The sequence below is a fragment of the Morus notabilis genome, unplaced genomic scaffold, assembly GCF_000414095.1.
Source record: "Morus notabilis unplaced genomic scaffold, ASM41409v2 Scaffold710, whole genome shotgun sequence".
Lineage (NCBI taxonomy): Eukaryota > Viridiplantae > Streptophyta > Magnoliopsida > Rosales > Moraceae > Morus > Morus notabilis.
This window is the reverse complement of record NW_010364141.1, coordinates 218426-239791: the sequence shown is the minus strand read 5'-3', so window position 1 is coordinate 239791 and position 21366 is coordinate 218426. Positions and strand designations below refer to the sequence as shown.

Below are 21366 nucleotides of genomic sequence, written 5' to 3'. Positions count from 1 at the left end.
CATAAAAGTTTACTTTTACAATTTTCAAACCTTAAGAATTATGGAAAAAAATAGATTTAGCATTTCAAATAACATTATGCATTGGATTAAAAATGAAAATAACATATTATATCACACTTTTTGATAGTAAATATATAATTGGTATTAATATTTGCATTGTAGAAGGTCTTAGTTGTTAAATAGTTGTTATCTTATTTGGTTTTTCTTATTTAATAATTGAGTTGAATGTAAACTTGGAGAATGTGTTTTTAATTTTAATTAGGGCATTTTTGTTTTTTACAACTTGAGTTGTAAACTTGAATTGTAAAGTGAATTTTATGTAAAAGAAAATACTATAATAAAAAAATTGAATTTAAATTTATGTGAGAAAATATTGTAGTAAAAAATTTGAATTGTAATTCAAGTTGTAAAAAAAACATGTCCTTATTTATTCCACTTTAAAAACTATTAGCTTTATTCTGTGGTTATCTTTGTGACCTATGAAGACTCTGCTAAATGTAAACATTAGTCAGGTCAATATAAAAGATTTGAATCGAGCAATTCTATAGGCCTCGTTTATTTCACCGATTTGAGTTTTTAGTTTTAAATTTTTACAGTAAAAAACTCTTAAAAAATGTCACATCTCAACTCGAATTGAAAACTCAAATCCGCGAAGTGAACGAGGCAATAGACTAGTATATAGACTCTTGAGTTATATGGGAGGGCAGGAGGCATTGATTCCTCATATAAGCCAGTAAACTCTATCTCTTTTTCTTTTTTTTTTTTTTTAATTTTTCCAAAAGTTGTTAAACATAACATTTTGGTATCAGAGAGCAGGCATATACTAGTGCTTCAGATTAAAACATTTACGGAGAAAGTAAGGACATTGATGAACGTTCCGCAAACAAGGACAATAGTAGATTAGGTTCTCTCAACAACTACGTTCTTAAGGCCTCGAAGATCGATTGGGTTGGGAAAACTAAGAGAAAAATCTTGTCCCACGCGAGGAAGATAGGAAATTATAGTCTCCTCTGAGTTCTATAAAAAGGCTCCTCATTAAATCAGAAACATGCTACTTCAAGTAATTCAGAGATAATTAAATATTCATCAATAAAAGTTAGATCTCAGAATAAAACTCAAAAAGCTTGTAACAAATAAGAAGAAAAAAAAGGTAAATATCACATAAGGATAAGGTTAAGAGATGAACATGTGAGAAAAGAGAGAGCAGAGAGGACACTGATATAGATCAAGCTACAGTACGCACGTGGTTAAAAATAATAGTAAAATACAAAACAGAATTATCTAAGGCCTATGACATAGAAACTATATACAAGACATTTACAAATAGGCATATTTACGTCCTAATACTAATAACTGTTTTGTAATCAAAAGTTAGTTTAGTTGTTAGTTTTAGAACACATATTAGCTTGTTGTTGCTTAATTAATGAAGTTCTCTAGTTCATTGTTTTTATCTTTAGCAGTAAAATCCTAATATATATATATATATATATATTTTAAAAGTAAATCACAAAAATATTAAACGACAAAATGTTACAAAAATAACAAAATGGATAGAACAAAAAACGGCAATAAGGAGAAAAACACATGAAGCAGGAGAACGACATGAGTGAAAAATTAGGCGAACGACAAAAAGCTGGTGAAGCAAACAATAAAATAGCATGGATTAAACGGAAAAATCTGGAGAATAACAAGTTGGAGACCTAAAACATAGTACAACAATGATAAAAATAAACGGCAGAAAAGGTACGAACGACAGTGATGGTAAACACTAATGAGTTGTTCTTTTGGAGTGTAATTTGAGTATAATTTTTTAGTTAAATTTGAGTTATAATTTGAGTTGAAGTTAGAACTTAAATAAAGTTGAGTAAAATTAAATAAAGTTAAAATTTAAAAGAACGTGAACTTGAATAAAATTAAAATTTGAGTTGTATTTTTTTTGAATTTTTTAGACAAAAGAACATTAAAAATATTCAAAACAACAAGAAACGCAGAAAAAAATAATAAATAAATAAAACAATTGAAAATGAGGCGAACACAAGAAATGAAAGAACTATAATTAAAAGAACGTGAACTTGAATAAAATTAAAATTTGAGTTGTATTTTTTTGAATTTTTTAGACAAAAGAACATTAAAAATATTCAAAACAACAAGAAACGCAGAAAAAAAATAATAAATAAATAAAACAATTGAAAATGAGGCGAACACAAGAAATGAAAGAACTATAAAAAAAAGAATAACCCGTTAAAAAAAAACTACAATAAAAATAAAACGTAAGAAACGATAAACAAGGGTAAAACGGTATAAAATAAAACGACAAGCAACAAAAACGACAACAAAAAGTGAATGAGCACCAAAAAAACTAGGAAAAAGGAAAAGCATTAATCACGAAATCGAAATGGTTGTTCATCATATTTACCCTTAATCTCATTTTTATTCCTGATTTTTAAAATGTTTCGCAATTAATTGTTAATCTATTACTTTATTACACTTTTGATCTTTTAATTAGTTATGTATTAAATATTTGACAACTCATGTAGAATTAGAGACTAAAGATTGAAATATCTAAACTTTAGGAACTATTGTGGATATTAACTTTTACTTTGTGTATTATTTGGATCTCTAAACTTTAAATAATTTTAATTTTAATTTTTAAATTTTATATATTATGTAAAATATTTAACATTGCGAAAGAATGAAAGTAAAACAAAATAATAGATTAAATTAAGCACTAATAGACGTTTTAAAAATTAAAAATTAAAGTGAAATTGAGAATAAATTTATGAAAGTAAAACAAAATAATAGATTAAATTAAGTATTAACAGTGAGATATTTTAAAAATTAAAGATTAAAGTGAAATTGAGTATAAAATTTAGAATATCATTCCTGGGATTAAGCCAAAGGAAAATTGAAAAAGTACGAACGACTGGACATCGGCAATAAAAAAGAAAAACGACAACTAAAAAAGAAAACACCTATCTTTTCACCGCGGGTTTCAAAATCGAAGGCACCGCAGATGCTTGACCGCTAGGTGATGAATTTTGATAGAAGCTTCATATTTCTACTTTCCTTCCCCTGCAACTGCAACCAAATTTTCCGAAAAAATCGAAAGGAAAGTCCAGGAATTTGAGTATCAGCCATGAAACCCTCCTCTGCTTCTCTCGTTTTCGTTTCGTTTCTTCTTTTGCTGAGCCTGTTACATCGGTCTAGAGCCGAGGTTATAACCCTAACCCCCGACACGTTCTCTGACAAGGTAACAATTTTCACAGATCCAATTCTTTTCAGATTGTTTGTTTAGATTCAGGATCGGGCATAGATCCGCCCTAGTGCGAAACTAACCCAGTGCTGTGAAATTTAATTATTGATTTATTGTGCTTGAGTTGTTTAATCTTTTGTTTTCTTAAACATATATTTAGTCGTTCCGTTCGAATATTTCGTTGTCCAGTTCCTGAAATTTGTTAATCAGATTTTGTTTATTTTAAGCTTTGAAGAAGATAATCGAGATTGTATTTGTGAATAACTATACTGGGTTATTGTTTATTTCTTGATTTGTTTTTATATTTTATTTTTGTCTTTTATGGTAAATTTGTTCCAAAATTTAGTACATTGAGACATTCCTCGTTTTGTTGTTTCCATTAGGTGAAGGAGAAAGATACTGCATGGTTTGTGAAATTTTGTGTTCCATGGTGTAAACATTGGTGAGTAGTTTTCCTTTCTAAGAGGTCTTTTGTTGTCACTTGAGAGTGTAAAACAGTTAGTTACTGATTCTTATTGGTTATGGAAACAATTGGTGTCAGTAAGAACTTGGGGTCTTTGTGGGAGGACCTCGGAAAGGTAATGGAAGGTGAAGATGAAATAGAGATTGGGGAAGTTGATTGTGGTACAAGTAAAGCAGTGTGTTCGAAGGCCGATATTCATTCGTATCCTACATTCAAGCTATTCTATGATGGAGAAGATGTCGCAAAATATAAAGGTAAGATTCAGTTTCTTGTTTCTGTTGTACATGTTTGAAGTATGCTTCCTTTGGAACAGTAACATGCTTAATGGTGAAACCTAGTTAGATCGTTTAAGGCATTGTAGTTACAATGAGAAGGTCGTACACAAATTTAATTAGGAGGTTTAAAGAGCAATTTGAGATTGAAATAAATTGACCAAGGACAAGTATCTCAACTCTAGCGTTTAATTATTTTACTTAGTTTGTTTCAAATTTACTCGGGAAGGTTTTGTATCGCGGCCCATCTTGGAGAATGACGTTATCAGCTACTTTGTCCTTAATTTAACCACTAGAAAGTCATAAGTAAGACATACATGAAAATCATATAGGGTGAATTGCAGAAATTGGCCTTGACCTTTGCATCTTGCATCACAAAAGAGGCATGCAGCATAACTGTAGAAATGTTAATGTTGTCATTTCTTTGTTATAGTAATGAAGCAAATGCTATTGCTAAAATACGTAGATGAATGCTCCATTTTAATATCCAAGAAAATGGAAATCATTAAAAGCAACTGCTTCATTGCAGCACTAGATTGAAGCTGAAGTCGACACTTTAGCTAGCTTGGCTGGCCATTTTGTGAACCATGACTTAAAAATACTTTTAACAGTGCGGTCATTCTTAAATCATAATACCATAGTATATTTTCTTTCTGCTTTTTCTGTCTACAATTGCTTCACTAACTCAATCTTAAAGCAGAATAGCATATATCTTCATGTAACTTGTAATGATCATCTCATTTTTTACTATGGACGTCATAAAAAAAAAGTATTTTATTGTTGCTGTAGTATGAAATTAGCAGTGATGGCAATACTGACATTAGTCTTTTCTGGACATTAATGGTGTGATGAAATAATAGTGTAAACCTATGATTGTGGCAGACGTTATGCTTTTGGGATAAGTTTTCCAGATTGAATGTCAATGTCCTTGTCTGTTCTCCTCTGTTGAGTGTGACCAAAAATATTTGCCTTGTTTATGTGATTTCCCCTTGGATCATCAACTATTAAGTGTTCCATATGCTATGTTGCTTCTGTTGGCTTTGACTCAAATAATTTAGCTCAATTATTCAATTAAAAATCATAAATATATCTTCTTCTTTTGGCCCAAAATGCATGTTCTCAGGCACAAGGGACGTTGAATCACTCAAAAATTTTGTCTTAGAAGAAGCCCAAAAAGCAGCTGCCAAGACGCACCATGAAAGTGATGAGTTGTGATAACTTGTTAGGCAGGTAACTTTTGTTTTTTATTTGAGGAATCTTTGGGAAATGAGATTTGGAGAAGATTAGTTCCCAAAACTGATTCAGAACTCCTTTATATGACGAAAATAATTTTACCGCTTGCAGTTCATCATAAAATGCTTTACGACAAACCGTTGTATGGTTTCATGAACTCTCTGACTGATTGATGATCGTTTCGTTGGATACCAACAGCAAAGTTCTTTTTTCTTATGATAACAGTTGAAAAACTCAGGTGGCCGGTCATTCCGTAGGCAGTTGCACTAATTGTGTTCAGACTTGCAGAAACTTGCTTTATCTTAGGAGTGAGAAGAGATTTTGCTTTCAGTGGTAAATCTTTTGGGAAGCATTCGTTTGGTTTAAGTTTTGAATACAAGTGCTAAACGCATTTACGTTGAATATGGGAATGTATTCATTGTGATTTTATTTCTCAATCCGTGATTATGATAGGTGTTTATCTATTATACAGCATATGAATATTCTCATGGCAATTGGCTATAAATTTCTTATCTATTAGGGGGAAAAAAAAAGAAGAAACATTAAACGTTGAAACTGAAGATTCCTGGCAACCATTAAAAAGGACATGAAGTCTTCCATCTCCAAAGTTTCAAACCGAACCAGACCAGACACTTCTCTTTCCAAAACATAAAGTAAAAGCCCTCCTCCCTCTGGCCCATACCTTTTTTTTTTTTTTTTTTTCAGTCAGTAAAGGATAGAGCATATGGTGGTGTGCGGTGTACTTTATTTGGATACCCTTCTTCTCTTTCTTTGCAACTATTGGTTTCCTTCCCATGTTCAATGGAATAAAAGAGTTGTGCATGAAACCTGCCAACCCGCTCAAACAGCTCACCCCACCCCTGTTCCGCCCATTAAAAATGCGATCAGTGGATCGCCCGTCTTTTTTTGGGCGGATTTGGCGGGCGGGTGCCGCTTTGCAAAATTATTCGGCAGGCTTAACCTGCATGCTCTTTTTTTTTCCTAATATTTTTCTTTTTTTTAAGTGGTTTTCTAACTTAAAACTCTCTCATTATGTTATCGTTATTGTTATTTAAAATTATAGACTTGAGTCGCAAAATTGAATCAAAACAGATGATAATTTGAAACCATCCTACAGAAAGGATTTCATCAAGTACACCAAGTTTAATTCGAACTTTTATTGCCATGTCCAATTGGTAAACAATGTGAAAACAACACTCCAACATTGCTTTTAAACTGAGGCCATGCCGAACAAATGCTTGAAAACCACGTTTTCTATAAAGACATTTTGTTGATATCTTTTATATGCGCATAAACTGCTGTCATTCTTCGTACCCCTCTTAAATGCCAACCTGCTCACCCAAGTAAACTGTTTATCTTTGTCCTGAGTCTAATATACTTTAGAGAGTCCAGATAGATTTAAGGTCTGTTTAGTTCTCTGATTTGAGTTAAAATGTGATTTTATGTGAGAGTTTTTTACTGTAGTAAAAAAGTTAAATGTGATTGTTTGTGAGAACTTTTTACTGTAGTAAAACTTAAATTCTAAACTCGAATCAACGAAATGAACGAGATCTTATTGTTTTGAAACCTGCGAATAGCCAAATTTGCTCTATTTCACTTTAAGAAACTAGAAGGAAAACAATCATGCAAATGATTTTTTTTTTTTTAATTTGAAGACTAGCTCTGATAATGGGGGTTAATGAAGCTACACCAACTAGGCAACTACATATCGGCAGAGGGGCAATTTGCGTCATAATCCCCGGGAAAAGACACACTTGTATAATCAAGAATTTATTTTTATTAAAAAAAAAAAGAAAAAGAAAAACTTGTCATTGGGCATTTAAGGATAAACACAAATTTCGGTCTCGTTTACTTTGCGGATTCAAGTTGAGATATGACATTTTTTGAGAATTTTTTACTGTAACAGAAAAAGTTAAATGTGACATTTTCTCATAATTTTTTACTTGTAAAAACTTAAAACTAAAAATCGGTGAAATGAACGGCTTTCATATTAAATAATGAGTCAGAGGATGACAAGGGAGGAAATAGAACACACATGTCTGGTATGTGAAGCCACAACATGAATTTGGTTGTACCAGATGCTAGATTTTGTAACGTCTTTACCTCCTAACGTCTTCTTCTTTTTCTTTTTGGTTTTTGTTTTTTTGTTTTTTTTTATAAATCTTCTTGGTTTCTTCTTTTTTGATATTTTACCTTGTGCTACACAAGAAATCCCAGAGACTTAAAGGAGAGAATATGAACCTAAAAAACATGAGAGCTGAAGTCATTTCATTGTTATTATTGTTGTTGTTGCTGCTGCAGAGAACGTGTCCAAAAGAAAACCAACAAAACAAGGAGGCAAGATCAAAGCAAGCTCTTGTATAAAACCAAATGAGATTAAAAGACAAAAGTCCAGGAGAGTAACTAAACCAGATTAAAAAGATAAACTTACTGATATACATGTAAATAAAATACTAAGAATCCGAAGAAAGCCTAACAAAAACACAAGTCCAAAAGAACATTTTAACTAGAAATAAGTTCTAAATGTTCTTACAAACTAGGCAGCTTTTGCTATACAAGCCAAACCACTGTGGGACAGATCACGGAGTAGTTCATCAGAATCAGCTTCTCTTTTGATCTGTCCCAGCAGTCTCTCACAAAGCCTTTGAAATCCCACTTCTTGATTTGCATGTACTCCTTCCCCGCCTCGTGATCTGTGCTTTTTCATGGCCTCCCTTCTGAGATCGTGATCTGCCATACTGAAAAATGGCACAGCCAAAAAATGAAAAAAAAAATGAAAACATTGCAAAAGGCTCAATCTTTTTGCAAACCATACCAAAGAGAGAAAGAGAGAGAGAGAGAAAGATTGGTTTTTTAGAGAGAGATTCATACTCCTTAGAGAAAGTGAGATGATGGGTGATTGTTGAAACGCAAAGAGGAAGTCCACAAGTGCTATGGAGGCTAAACATGGGCTGCATTTTTTTTTTTTTTTTTCACTTCTTTTCTCTCGTCTCTCTCTGTTTTCACTTCTTTCTGTTTTCTGGTATGGTTGTGACTAAAGATGAGAGAAAAAAATGGGTGAGGCTTCTAGTGAATAGGTAGTGAAATTTATGAAAAAGACGAGCGTTTTTTTTTTTTTTTCTTTTTTGGGTTTGTGGGTGATTTGAGCCCGCCCATTCGAGTTTTTAATTTTAGATTTTTACAGTAAAAAATTATCAAAAAATGTCATATCTAATTTTTTTTGTTACAGTGAAAAACTCTTAAAAAATGTGACATCTTAACTCAAATTAAAAACTTAAATCCGTAAAGTGAATGAGACCTTCATGTACTAGAAAATAGTTTCTCTCTCTAAGCAATTAATTTAAAAGGAGTACTAAGAAGCGGTCCCCTTCTTCTATTTTATGATATGTTTGGTAGGGGTGAAAAGAAAAGAAGACGAAAATGAGCAGTAAAATATCTAGATAAAGAGAGTAAAATAATAAAATAAGATTTTTTATTATATTGTTTGGTTGAAGATAAAAAAAAATTAAAAATATATAAAATTTAAGATATTTTATAATAATATCTCAATACAAATAAAAATATAATGAATAATAAATGTTAAAATTATTATTTTACACTTTATTTATTTGTTAAATTTTTTCTCTCATCTTTTCTTCCTAAAGTTTAGAGGCTTAAAAATTAGTGAGTCATATATTTTCATTTTCTTTCTTTTCTCTTTTTCTCTCTATTAAATAACTTAACATTCTATTTTTCTCTCAAAAAAATTCTCCTATTTTCTTCTCTCACTTTTCCACCCTACTAAACACACTGTTAATGTTTAGAAAAAAAAAGTTGACAAGCTTTTTGGGAAAACTGTGAAGCTGATCTACAACATGGTGAGTGAGTTCTGAAGGCTCCCCTTTCTCTGCTGGGCATTAGATTGGACATGGTAATGGCAAATGGATCCACAATAGATGGTTAAGCCCGATCCATAATGGGACCATGTTTGTCCAAACCGAGCATTAGGACATGGGAAGAAGAGATAAATATTCAGTCTTAAATTTTTATCCCTTCTACTTAATATATGCCTTATAGTTGAAAAATTATATTAACCAAGGAGAAAAGGTAAAATTCTTCGAACAATACATTTAAAGAGTAAGTTCATCAATTTTGATCAGGATATCCATTGTCTATGGGGAACTTGGGATTGTAAACACAAACTAATAGAAAAGTTGATTCATTTTTATATTTTAGCATCTTGAACGTAAACACTAATGTCAATATGATATTTTGTGTAAAAATTTGGTATCAAGTATAGAAAATATCAAAATTTGACATACACACATTAATTTGATATTTCATTGGAGATGTCCAAAATTTAAGAAGGATTTGAGTCTATATGGTGCTAAAAACTTGTGTGCTTAAATGGTGCTCAAAATTTTTGTTTCACTATTTCCTCTGTGACCATAATTTAGATTTACTTTCAATTCTATCAGCTGATTTTTTAGTTAAGGAAGAAATTACATTCCTACTTGAATAGGATATTCACACAAAATTAAATATTTGCGAGTTGGTTCATGAGATTCAAGCCAGTTTTTTAAGCCTAAAAGTAAAAACTTGACTCGTTTTCATATACTTTTAAAATTAGTTGAAGGAATCTCTCTAAAAAAAAAAAACAAAAAAGTTAGTAGTTAAAGAAAATAGTGAGTAACTAGCAAGCAAAAGCAGATGTCAATTTCATGTTAGTCACCATGTGATCCATACATAGTTCACTCTATTAGCTGATGATGCTTCAATAATTGGTAGTCCCTCTTTTGTCCACCATAGTTCTCAGATACGGACACGAGTCTGTATAGTTACTAAGGGTAACTTGGTCATTCCATTCCTCTACCTGATCTTTGCCTTTTATTTCCATCACAGTTGCTGTTCAATACACAAATGTTTCCACCATGTTTTAATTCCTGATTTGATTTGTCTTTTTGCAAATTGATTGATGATAAAAGAAGAAGAAGACTCGTATTTCTATATCTTTTTCCCTTGGCTTAAATTCTACCAGGCTTAACGGCTCAAAAAGAAATCTAAGTGGCATCGTTCATTTTACCGATTTGAATTTTCAGTTTTAAATTTTTATAGTGAAAAGTTCTCAAAAAATATCACATTTAATTTTTTTTTTACTACAGTTAAAATTTTTTAAAAAATATTACATCTGAACTCGAATTGAAACGAACGGGACCTAATTTTAACATTATTCTTGCATACTATTCACTATTCACAAAAGTGGCGCTTTTTGCTACCTTTGTCTTTTTCTTTTTTCTTGACTTATTTCGTAGCGTTTGTATTTTATATATCTTATTTAGAGGAGATTTTTTGATATGTTTAATGTATCAGTATATTAAATTTTTTTAACTGTTAAATTTATATATTTTTAATTTTTATATAATTTTATATAATTTTAATATATAAAAAATTTAATCTATTAATATATTAACGTACAAGAAAACATTCTTTTACTTAAAATTAATTATCTAGTACAAAACCAATAATACGGAGACTATTATATATCTCAGTAATTAAGTGGGTCCCGAGTTTCCCTCTTTTGCCTATATCACGTGTTTTTTTTATAGAAGCTATAGTACATGAATGGTATCAGCTAAATACGAAGTAATGAGAAAGTAAGCTAAATGTGTACGTATTTTAAGGTTAGAATTTCTATTTTCATGAGTCATGCCAACATATACATAAATGTAAAGTTCCAAAGAAGAAGCAAACTCTTTCAAGAGACTTAAGGTTCGTTTAGTTCGTTGATTCGAGTTTTTAATTCGAGTTGAGATGTAATTTTATATGAGAATTTTTTACTGTAGTAAAAAAGTTAGATGTGATTGTTTCTGAGAGTTTTTTATTGTAGTAAAACTCGAATTCTAAACTCAAATCGGTGAAATAAACGATGTCTGTTTAAACTACTCATTGGAAGTTTAACTTATATGTTACTAAACAGCGCAATCTATTTATCGTTATACCATTCCTTTTCGTTTAGAAAGAAAAGAAATGAAATTCTGTCCAAATAAGGAAATATTGTTTAGTTTAAAGCCACGGAGTCAAGCCATCCATATAAATATGTTGCCAACAATCTGCAGTGTTTAATCTGCAACAGTTTTATGCGGTAAGATATCTCTGTCGGTAATTCATGTTTCTAAGTATTAATTTTGATTAAAATCAAATTAAAATAAAAAAATTTACAGAATCGACAGATTATGATATAGAAATAATACAAGAGTTAAACCCGATTTTAAAATTTTGGTAATTAGTATTCTTGTTTTGGATACTTTTTTAAGTATGAACCATGTAAAGACATTTGGTTCCGTGTGATAAAATTATTGAAGTGATGGTACACATGTATTTGACGTAAATTATTGTGAAATGTCCCACATTGATTAATCAACTACGCAACTAGGACGCCACATGGTGGGCAAAGAGTTATTACAGAATAGTGACCAATGCAAGTAACATGGAGACCTTGAAAAGTTGTGAGCTCCAAAATTTGTGATGAGTCCTCTTCAAGTACTAAATGAACGATTGCTCATTCCACCTTGAGTGACCATTTGACAGCCATCCAGTGTTTTATAAGAGAATCCATATCCGACAAAAAACAATAAAGCCAAAAAAAAACAAAAAAAAAAAGTAAAGCAGACTTTTCAACTATTTAATACCATGTCAGTTTCATTCTCAATCCTCAATAGTAAAGAAACAAATAATTGAATGATCAATCCAGCAATGTCTGCATTATACAAAGACATGTGAATAATTATCAAAAAAAAAAAAAAAAAAATGGCATGTGAATGTGCAGGATTTGAATTGAATATATGTTACATAATGTAATACACTTAGCTCAATGAGACAATTTTCCTGTAGCAGAGAATCTCTGCCCAATTGAGAAAGAAAGAATGGGTATTGGCAAGGTGCTCTACTTTTTAAGGTTTTTTTTCTCATTGAGGGAAGGTAAAGTCAAAAGTTCGAGCCCACATTTCGTTCTTGAGTATCTAACTGAATGGGGTAGCTGAGAAGTGACTCATCATTGTAATCTCATCTAAAAATAATGAGTATTGGCAAGGCATTATCTTAGATTCTTACATGTTTATTAAGTTTATATTCTTTTATTTTATTTTTGAGAGTCTTTACGGTAAAATAAGTTATTTTATTCTTCTGATAGGAATAATTATTTAACCGTTGAATTAGTTTTGTAATGGTCAGAGCCGTTCCGTATTAAAAATGCGCGACATAAAACTATTCGTACTATAAATCCAACCTCTAACGGTAAAAATACGGTACCTATAAGGGGACTTCACCGTAAACACTCCCTTTATTTTTTAACGGAAACAAGGACTAGTGGAAAATCCGGTGATTACTTCCCGCCTCAATCATGCAATCATCAAAATAACTATTTGGGCTGCTGAGACTCACATATATTCGATGCAGAACTTCTGCAAATTTAGTCACGCCGTGGGACACCACGACCTACTTTTTCCTTATGGCAATCATGGAGCCATAGATACGTCTTCATAAGCCGATAAATGAAATAATAAACTACAAGATATATATTTATGTACATATATTTACTAATGACTTATGTATAGCAGACTCATAGAATTTCGTAATATGCATGCTTAGCGCATAACCATGAGAAACACTACTAAACAATGGGCAAACTAGCATTTTCACTTTTCAGGTCCTGTTGTTTTCCTTCCTTTTTGCTTCTTTTTGTCACTAAAGTTTGCTGCTATTGCAATATGCATATGTCATAACAACTGACACAAGGATTGGCTTTTGTTCAGAGTGTTGTATTTATATTAGTAGTTTAAAACTCTAACCACTTATATTAAAGAGCCAAAAGGGCACATATATATGCATGCAACAACAATATCCGATGTGACTGGTTGAAATGATTCCGAGATGAAGCATAATATCGAAAAAGTGACATGAAAATATTTAAGAGCTAGGTAGCAGAGAAGTACAGAGAAAACATCAGAAGTTAAGCATACCCAACAAAAACAAAAACAAAAAAACAAAAAACAAAAAAAAAAAAAATTCCTCATATTCATTGAAAAGAAAGCATCGAAAGGTTCGCTACGCAGGAGAGATGACGCTGTCGCCGGAGTACAAGCTGAAGCAAGGCAAGTACTTGCTGCGAAGCCGACGACAGCATCATTTTCCTGCATAGGAAACCTTGCTTTGTGCATTACAACTTATACACAACTACTCATACTGCAAATGAAATGTTGGTCTGAGTAGGGCTTTTCTCTTTAAGGTAACTAGGTAAGTCTTCTTTATTATATAATATCTTTCAATTATATATATATATATATATATCACTTTGCAAAGAAGCCTCTTAAGTTCTATGCTTTATTGCTTATAATTGCCTAATAGTCTTCCTCTAGGCATGTGATTTATGGAAGTCAGTTCTGTGATATTTGTTGTTGGGCATCCATTAGATTCTTTTTTGTTGTTTTTTTGTTTTTGTCAAAGATGTTTTCAAGAAGAGTAATCATTGAGACATTCCCTTATTTATCAGTTTCGTTTGTTGATTACTGTAAAAATTTTCTTATTATATAAAAAAAAAAGGTAAACAACTTATATATATCTCCCCCATTGAAAAATTAAGTGGTCACGTAGTTATCACGCGGCTCTGCATTAACTTTCATAATTCACCAGCACATCACTCATTGAATCATTTAACTTCTTAGAGCTTAGATTTCAGAGATAATTATCGTCATGCGTCTTTAACTATAACTAATAGTAATAAAATCTTTTACATATTATGTTACTGCTCTGTGCAAACTGAAACTTACAAGTGTTTTTAGCCAAAACATGGAGATCACTGATCTGGACAAGTACACTACACAAAGTGGCTATTGAAGATGTCGCTTTTTGAAGTTTTTCCCATGTCAAACTGTAACGCTTTCCAAGTTTCCAGAAAGCTGGAGCCTGGAAACCCAGCTTTGGAACAGAAATATCATGATAAACCCACTACATATTTCCTCAGCAGGCGCTTGCCTCGTGATCTCGTTTTGCAGAAGAACCAGCATTTCGTTTCATGTGTTTCTTTTTCTTTTTTTTCTTTTTTTTCCTTTTTTTTTTTTTTGAATTTTTAAATGAGTTTTATGTCTTCTAAAATTGTTCGTTTTGGAATTGTAATATTGAAATCACATAAAACGAAATCAATGAAACTATTACGTCCCTAAATATATGAATGTATATTGTATTGAAATCAATGATTGAAAATTGTTAATTGAGAATTTGTTTGATACAATATCTGAGTGATATTCTGAAAATTGAAAAAAAAAAAAAAAAAAAAGAGTAATTGCTATCTAAAGGAGTTTGCGCCACCTGTGGGCTGTTTAAAACTTAATACAGATGCCTCGGTACGGGAAGGTCTTGGTTTTATTGGTGTTGGTGCGGTGGTTCAGGACTCTATGGGGGCGGTGCTCGCATGTCTTGCCAAGAGGATCGTGGGATCTTTCTCTCCTTTCATTGCGAAGTGTGTTGCATTGAGAGAAGGTTTGTTTTTAGTACGTCTTTGTGGCTTTCCAATTCCTGTAATGGAGACAGACGCTCAACGGGTTGTTCAGGCAGTTAACAACGGTGTTTTTTTAGGGTCTTGTTCATTTCATCTATTCGAGTTTTTAGTTCTAAATTTTTACAGTTAAAATTTTTTAAAAAATATCACATTTAATTTTTTCTATTACAGTTAAAAACTCTTAAAAAATATTACATCTCAACTTAAATTGAAAACTCAAATCCGCAAAGCGAACGAAATCATGGGTGTGACATTATTAGTTTTACGTCCCTTGCTCCTGGTTGGAAATGCTGCTTTGTGAGAAGTACCTGAGGATGTTTTGTTGGAATTTGATTATGTCCCAAGCTTTGTTGCTCCGTTTGTAACAGCCGATTTGGCTTCTTAATAAAAATACACGACTTGCTTTCGAAAGAAAAAAAGAAATAAAACTACGTATATTTGCTTAAATGTTTATTAAAAAACTCAATAGGACGGAGAGCGAACAATAAACAATGGTTGGCGTCTCCAAAGCCATATTATAGAAAACTGGCTTGTCAACCAAGAGAGTTTTTCTTTTTATTTTTTCTTTCATCTATGTTTGGTAGGAAGGAAAGAAAATAAGATAGAAAAAAAATATGAAAGTGATAAAAAATAACAATGATGAAAAGAAAATTGATTTTCTTTTATGTTGTTTGATATGAGAAGATAAAAAGAAAATGAGCTTAACTTTGCCCACTTTAATGAGTTGTCCCCACTTTCTATCTCATTTTCTACTAACTTGTGGAAAGAAAAAAAATAATAAGACCCACATGTATTATTTTCTACTTCATTTTCTCTTCCTTTCTCTTTTCTCTCCTACCAAACAACCTACATTTTTATTTTCTCTCCTAAAATCCCTTCACCTTCTTTCTTCCGTCTACTTTTCTTTCCTACCAAACATACTCTTTATGTTTTCTCAAGCATGTTTCCAGTTAACGAGTAGGCTTCCCCTATTGGCTGATAGCTTGATAGTCCGCTTGGTTCGCAGGCTTAAATAGAAATTTAAATTTTTATTAGACAAAACACTATAACAAAAAAATTTAATCATGCTTCAAACTTACAAAACAAACAACACCCAAGACTTACCACTAAACTTCTAAAGTCTGTTATATTTTTGCCAAGCCACCTCAACTGATAAACCATTCTAACGAAATAGAGACACTGTTCATTTTTTATTTTCTATTTTTTCCTTCTTTGGCTTGAAAAATGAAAACATCTGATTGATACCACAACATAGAGAAAAAGGGAAGCAAGTGATTATCTATAAAAGTCGTTGAGCGGATTTAGATGGATGTCTTTCTCGAAAGCCAACCAGGAATAAACAGATAGCGCCGAGTCTAACATATATTTCAATACAATAACCCCACAAATTCATGGTTCCAGTGAACAGAAAAAACACATCGAACTTAAACTTATATCCTGGTTGACCAATTTAAGTCTGGAACCCATCTACACTCATGAAATGGGACTACGGAAATCGGAAAGATAAGCAGTCACCCAGCTACCATGATCCTTCGGCACCCACTGTCGGGTTCTGGAAAGCAGAGAATCCCCAGAAAGTCTTCAATGAGTAGGGCTGGGAGATTGTCACACCTTCTTCAGTAATTTTAGCTATCTGCAATTGCAAAATGTAGAATGTGTCAACTCACAAAAGGCTGGAAACCAAACTAAAGGAAAAGAACAGTATTTTTGGTCAACCCATAGGACGTTGGATACAGGTGTTATTATTGCTGAAATTGATTGCATTGTTTAATTTGAAAGGTCTAACATGTTTAATCATGCTAAACAATATTAACGTCTACTTTCATTAACAACGCTTATAAGACGAGGCATAAAACAAGAGTGATTTATTAATCCTGGGTACCGAAAATCCCTCTCCTCACAAGCACATAAGTTTCTGTATATGTGTTTTTTTTTTTTTAACAGAGATGGGGAGAACAATGGGACCCACTAAATAAATTCCACCTGACGAAGAGGGTCAAGAGGGGGAGCAGAGCGATGAATATATTGTCGGTACTCGGTAATGTTCATCTTACAATCATACAACCTATTACCCCTTACATTATCAATGACCTGGAAAATGTTGATGGAAACAAAATGCAAAGTATTGTAAAAAGCCAAACCTGAAGCTTGTTGACAGCAGACCTATCACGGTAAAGGAGTACGCGCATGCATTTCTCCAATATCTTCACACCATCTTCAAAACTCAAGTTCTCATGCCACTCATCACGAAGAATTGGTCGTGCAAGGTGATTTCCAAATCCAGTTGCCACATGATTGTCCTCGAAATGTACACCTATCATGGTTACCTAGTTAAGAGGAAAAAAACCTGAGTCAGTATGTGCTCCTATTTGGTTGTTGGGAGTAAGAGGAGGAGGAGAGCGTGGGGGTAGGAGCAGGTGGCAGGGCGCAGCGTTGTTGGGGAGGTTGTTAAATGTACTAAACTTGGTGCTGCACATCAAAGGGAAATGATCAATCGAGACTTACTGTGCCAAGGTACTTCTGTCCATTTTTCACTCCACCGAGGACAAGCGTATTCCACAGAGGATTAAACTTATTGCGTCGGTTGTACATAACTCTGGTCAAATAGTTGTGAACCTCTTTAGGTCCCAACGAGTTTCCATCATCCCACATGTTGTCATAGAGGCTACAAGCATCGAAACCAAAAATGAAAAATGGCTAACTCAAAACGTAACAAGAAGAATAGAACCCCTAAGAAATAAAGAAAAAGGCACCCTCAAGTAGAAATGCACAAGTTGTTAGCTTGTAGCTAATAGCTATAATTTAAAGCGCGATAACTTCAAAAAACAACAAATGCTTACATGAGCTCGTCAAGATAGCGCAATAGCTCCTGAAAATCACTTAATTCTCCACTTGCACCAAGAAGAGAGTGTTTCCCGACAGGCTTCATTCTCTCCACACTTTTGTATCGCAAAGTTGATCCATAAGAACCTGTCTCCATCATTTACATGACATGAACATGAAGTGAGTTTTGCTAAAGGCAGATCAGGAAAAAAGAGGGTAGCTTCCAAAAAACTTGAGTACAACAAATTGATAAAGCGTGCACAAAAACCCCATGAAACATAACTTGTGCTCAGTAGAGTCTTTAAATGAAGAACGTAGAACAATTTCCCAAAAGAGAAAGTAGTAAAAAGTGCATAATTTGTTTAACTAATCAAGCAAATTGTGAAAGGAAAAGATTTTTGGCAGAATGCATTTGGGAAAAATCATCCAACTGCAGAGAAAATATTTTTGAGAGATGAGATAGAGATACAATTGACAGTAGAAAAATTTATGTCACGAAAGCGATCAGGAATTATACCAAAAACATAGGGCCCGTTCTTGTCATAGATTTGAACTGAAATTCAAATTTTTGTAAGAGAAAACACCGTAGCAAAGAGGTTTGAATTGTGGTTCAAACCTATGAATATTATACAGTACATCAAAATTTTCTCTAACCAGTTACTTTGCTTTGGTTATTCTTTTTCTCTGCACTTGTACTTTGACAACGAAACATAAAACAAAAATTATCATAGGTATTCGGTTTACCCTTCTAGAAAAGCCTGCAACTCGATTTTGCTAGCAAATTGAAAAGGGTCTATAATAATCAGAAGAAAATCCAATCGGCTTCTCATCCATGTAAACGTAAATATTGAAGTACATGCCTATTTCCATAACTTACTTAGCACACTAAATTGCAGAGCACTCAGAATTCACTTTCCTGACACACAAGTAAAGCTACCTAAAGTAAATCATATTCCGAGGCCCTAGGCCCCTAGCAAGGAAAATAAAAACAAAATACCAAAATCATGTTCAGAATTATGTTCATAATTTTCTCTATTAACACGGGGAAACAGTCAAACCCATCTAAAGATAATCAATGTTGACTAAGCTAGTTATAGTGAAAGAGCATGAACATAAACATAACAAGAAAATGGAAGGGACCAGCAGCTGACCTCCCATATCAGCAGCCATCAAAATACCATCTTTGTACTTGAGGGCGACCACAGATGTCCCCGTGACATATGGGTACCTAAACTCGTACCAATAATAATTATTCACAAAAATATAATCATAAATCATAATCACACAAATCGCCAAGAGACATGCGTAAACACTCTCGCCTATAAATGTATATACCCATAGAAAGAGATGGGATAAAAATCATTACAGGGTTCTTTGTGAATCAGAGCTCAAAAGGCTGTTGTGTTGGGCTTGGTTCGATTCCGACAACTGCGCATATAACACAGGAGAACGATATCAAATAAGGATCAAAATGCGAAAAGTAGAAATGCAATTTATAATCCAAAAAACAAACTTACACTCATTTTTCTTCTTTTTTTGTGGATTGCGAATCTGGTCCGAAAGATGCTTCTATCACTATCAATGACAAATTCATATCGGTTAAAAGTAAAGAAATTAAGAAATCGCGAAATCTGCAAACCCTCAATCACCTATAATCAAGCTTTATACTCGCAAATAATCCATAAATTTGCTCGCAATTGATAGGGGAAAAAATGAATTGGAGAGAGAGAGAGATAGAATCAGAGCAGAGAAATGGAGAATACCGTAAGAAATTTGATTCGGCGAAGCAATGGCGTCGTGGATCAGAGGAGAGGGGGGTTTAGGGCGGAAAAAGGGCTAGAAGCCTTCCTTTTTCTATACTCGTTCTGTGTCTAATGCTCTGTCCCTTTGCTCAAGAAAACCCAGCACTGCCAAAGTGCGTGGTGATTGACGAAACGACCCTTTGTAGTTTTTTTTCCTTTTTTTTTTTCAGAATTTTTCTAAGTCGGCGTAAAATAACTATATGATAAAAAATAACTATATGATCAAATCACATGCGCATTTTTCCATTAAATAAATAAAACATGCTAACGAAATTTTATAAAAAACCAAATAATTAAAATTATGTGTAGATTTTTTTTTTTTGCTTTTTTAGGCAAAAAATACTTTTTCCTACCTTGCTGGAAAATTTCTATTTTTTAAGTAAAAACCTCTAGTTTTAATCTTTTATTGTAATGCATTAAAAAAACACCACATGAAAAAAGACAAACGACCAAAAACACACCTAAACGACATAAAGATAGAAAACGACAATGTTAAAAAAGCGACAACCACGTGAAAACAACACTTATAACGACAGCCACATGTAAGAAGAGAATAGTTCCAAAACGACATAAAACGGTTAAACGACGGATGATCTAATGACGACAATAACTACAGAACAACATATGACCCACTAGGACCGTTTTTTCCCCCAAATGTACGACGACAATCAAATTAAAATGACATTTAATTTAAAATAACGACAATCTTAAAAGACAACCGCATGAAAACAACAAAAGATTAAAAAACACAAGAAACTTATAAGCAAAATAAAATTTTATTTTTTTTCAAGCAAAAAAATAAAACTTAATTTTAAAAATAAAATAAATTAGAACTTAAAAACGACAACGCCCTAAAACAACAACCACATGAAGGCTACAAGCACATGAGATACGACAACAAAAACCACAAAACTTATAAACAATCATGCCAGTAAAAGCAGTTAAGAACATACCCTCTCTGATACTTTATTTTTAACCTTTTAACTTTTCTATTTAAATTTTATAATTTTCTCAAATGAATTCTCATTTTTACCTCCATAAAATTTAAATTTAAATAAAATTCTCATTTTGCATGTAAATTTTACAAAATTTCAAGTGAACTCTCATTTTGCCTCACCAAAATTTTATAGTTTAAAATTTCATGAATAATTGTTTCAAAAAATTTCAGCAATGCCCGAATGGTAATATAAAATTTAAAGAAAATTACAGATTCTACATTCTTAAATACCCAACTTACTAAAAGTATTTTTTTTAAAAAATTCTACCCTTTTACTAGTTTTAATTTAAAATGTATAAATATATGGACTAATGTTAAGAGATAAAAATAAAAGAGGATTCATTTCAAGATCTGTTTTTAAAAGTTGCCCTAAAATTTAAGTATCCACTTAATGCTCCAATTAAAAACTGCTAGGGGAAAAGTGATCCCATGAACTCAATTTACCACAAAAAAGAAAAACCTAATACTTGCATCAAATGTAAGAGTTATATTATAATTACCTAAATCTTCCATACCGAAATGTCATGTTTTATTTTGTAGGTTTGGTAACCTACAATCATCCACTGTTTGTGTGTTCTTTTTCTCCTTTAACATTAAAAACTCCATTTTGACAAAACTTATCAAACTTAATTCGGAAATACTGTTTAACAATACTCATAACACTCAATTTGACTAATTTTGTTAATTTCAAAGTTAAAATTGGTATTTATGCGTCTTAAGTTTGACGAATTTTGCTTGCTTTATTAAAAATAAGGTTTTTAAAAACAAAAACACAAGACATGACGATGCTGTTTCTCAAAACACGAGATAAAAACGTGATTTTTCAATAAAAACTACCAAAAAAAAGTATGTACTCTTCACGATATAAAAGAGATTCACATTCCTATCTCCATAATATCAAATCAACATGAAGATGATTGTTTTTCTAAATTCGTAGTTGTTCATATTTAGAGAGAAAAAAAAAAAGAATCGTAGCCAATCGACCACTTTG

General features: G+C 32.2%; 2 protein-coding genes and 1 long non-coding RNA gene across 6 annotated transcripts; 1 reads left to right on the top strand and 2 right to left on the bottom strand.

The window, feature by feature from the left end:
- The first annotated feature begins 2995 nt into the window (after positions 1-2995).
- LOC21397551 (protein disulfide-isomerase 5-1) lies at positions 2996-5658 on the top strand. Of its 4 annotated transcripts, none has more exons than XM_024170602.1 (5): positions 2996-3250; positions 3637-3695; positions 3795-3970; positions 5112-5214; positions 5447-5658. In XM_024170602.1, the coding sequence occupies exons 1-4, from the start codon at positions 3137-3139 to the stop codon at positions 5201-5203; spliced, it is 441 nt and encodes a 146-aa protein (XP_024026370.1). In that variant the 5' UTR covers positions 2996-3136; the 3' UTR covers positions 5204-5214; positions 5447-5658. The 4 variants fall into 4 exon arrangements, with proteins under 4 accessions (XP_024026370.1, XP_010104125.1, XP_024026369.1 ...); XM_010105823.2 differs by having other exon boundaries at positions 5333-5658; XM_024170601.1 differs by having other exon boundaries at positions 5112-5218.
- A 1903-nt stretch (positions 5659-7561) lies between these two features.
- On the bottom strand, positions 7562-8328 carry LOC21397550. Its single transcript, XR_002902880.1, has 2 exons — positions 8093-8328; positions 7562-7959 (listed from the first exon to the last, which is right to left on the bottom strand). It is a non-coding gene; the product is annotated as an uncharacterized LOC21397550 (long non-coding RNA).
- Positions 8329-16005: 7677 nt separating this feature from the next.
- Positions 16006-19507, bottom strand: LOC112093025 (proteasome subunit beta type-4). Its single transcript, XM_024170594.1, has 8 exons — positions 19340-19507; positions 19094-19151; positions 18943-19004; positions 18728-18804; positions 17594-17723; positions 17259-17418; positions 16895-17080; positions 16006-16386 (listed from the first exon to the last, which is right to left on the bottom strand). Exons 2-8 carry the CDS (start codon positions 19097-19099, stop codon positions 16273-16275), a joined length of 735 nt encoding a protein of 244 aa, XP_024026362.1. The 5' UTR covers positions 19100-19151; positions 19340-19507; the 3' UTR covers positions 16006-16272.
- Between the last annotated feature and the right edge of the window lie 1859 nt (positions 19508-21366).

Excerpts from the sequence above, each read along its gene's own strand:
- LOC112093025 (XM_024170594.1), bottom strand. Across the intron at positions 18,805-18,942 it reads TCTGATTCACAAAGAACCCT|GTACCCATATGTCACGGGGA; the intron begins GTAATGATTTTT and ends GTACGAGTTTAG. Across the intron at positions 16,387-16,894 it reads CTGCTGTCAACAAGCTTCAG|ATAGCTAAAATTACTGAAGA; the intron begins GTTTGGCTTTTT and ends TTGCAATTGCAG.
- LOC21397551 (XM_024170602.1), top strand. The coding sequence starts at position 3,137 with ATGAAACCCTCCTCTGCTTCTCTCGTTTTCGTTTCGTTTCTTCTTTTG. Across the intron at positions 3,696-3,794 it reads GTTCCATGGTGTAAACATTG|TAAGAACTTGGGGTCTTTGT; the intron begins GTGAGTAGTTTT and ends AATTGGTGTCAG. Across the intron at positions 3,971-5,111 it reads AGATGTCGCAAAATATAAAG|GCACAAGGGACGTTGAATCA; the intron begins GTAAGATTCAGT and ends GCATGTTCTCAG.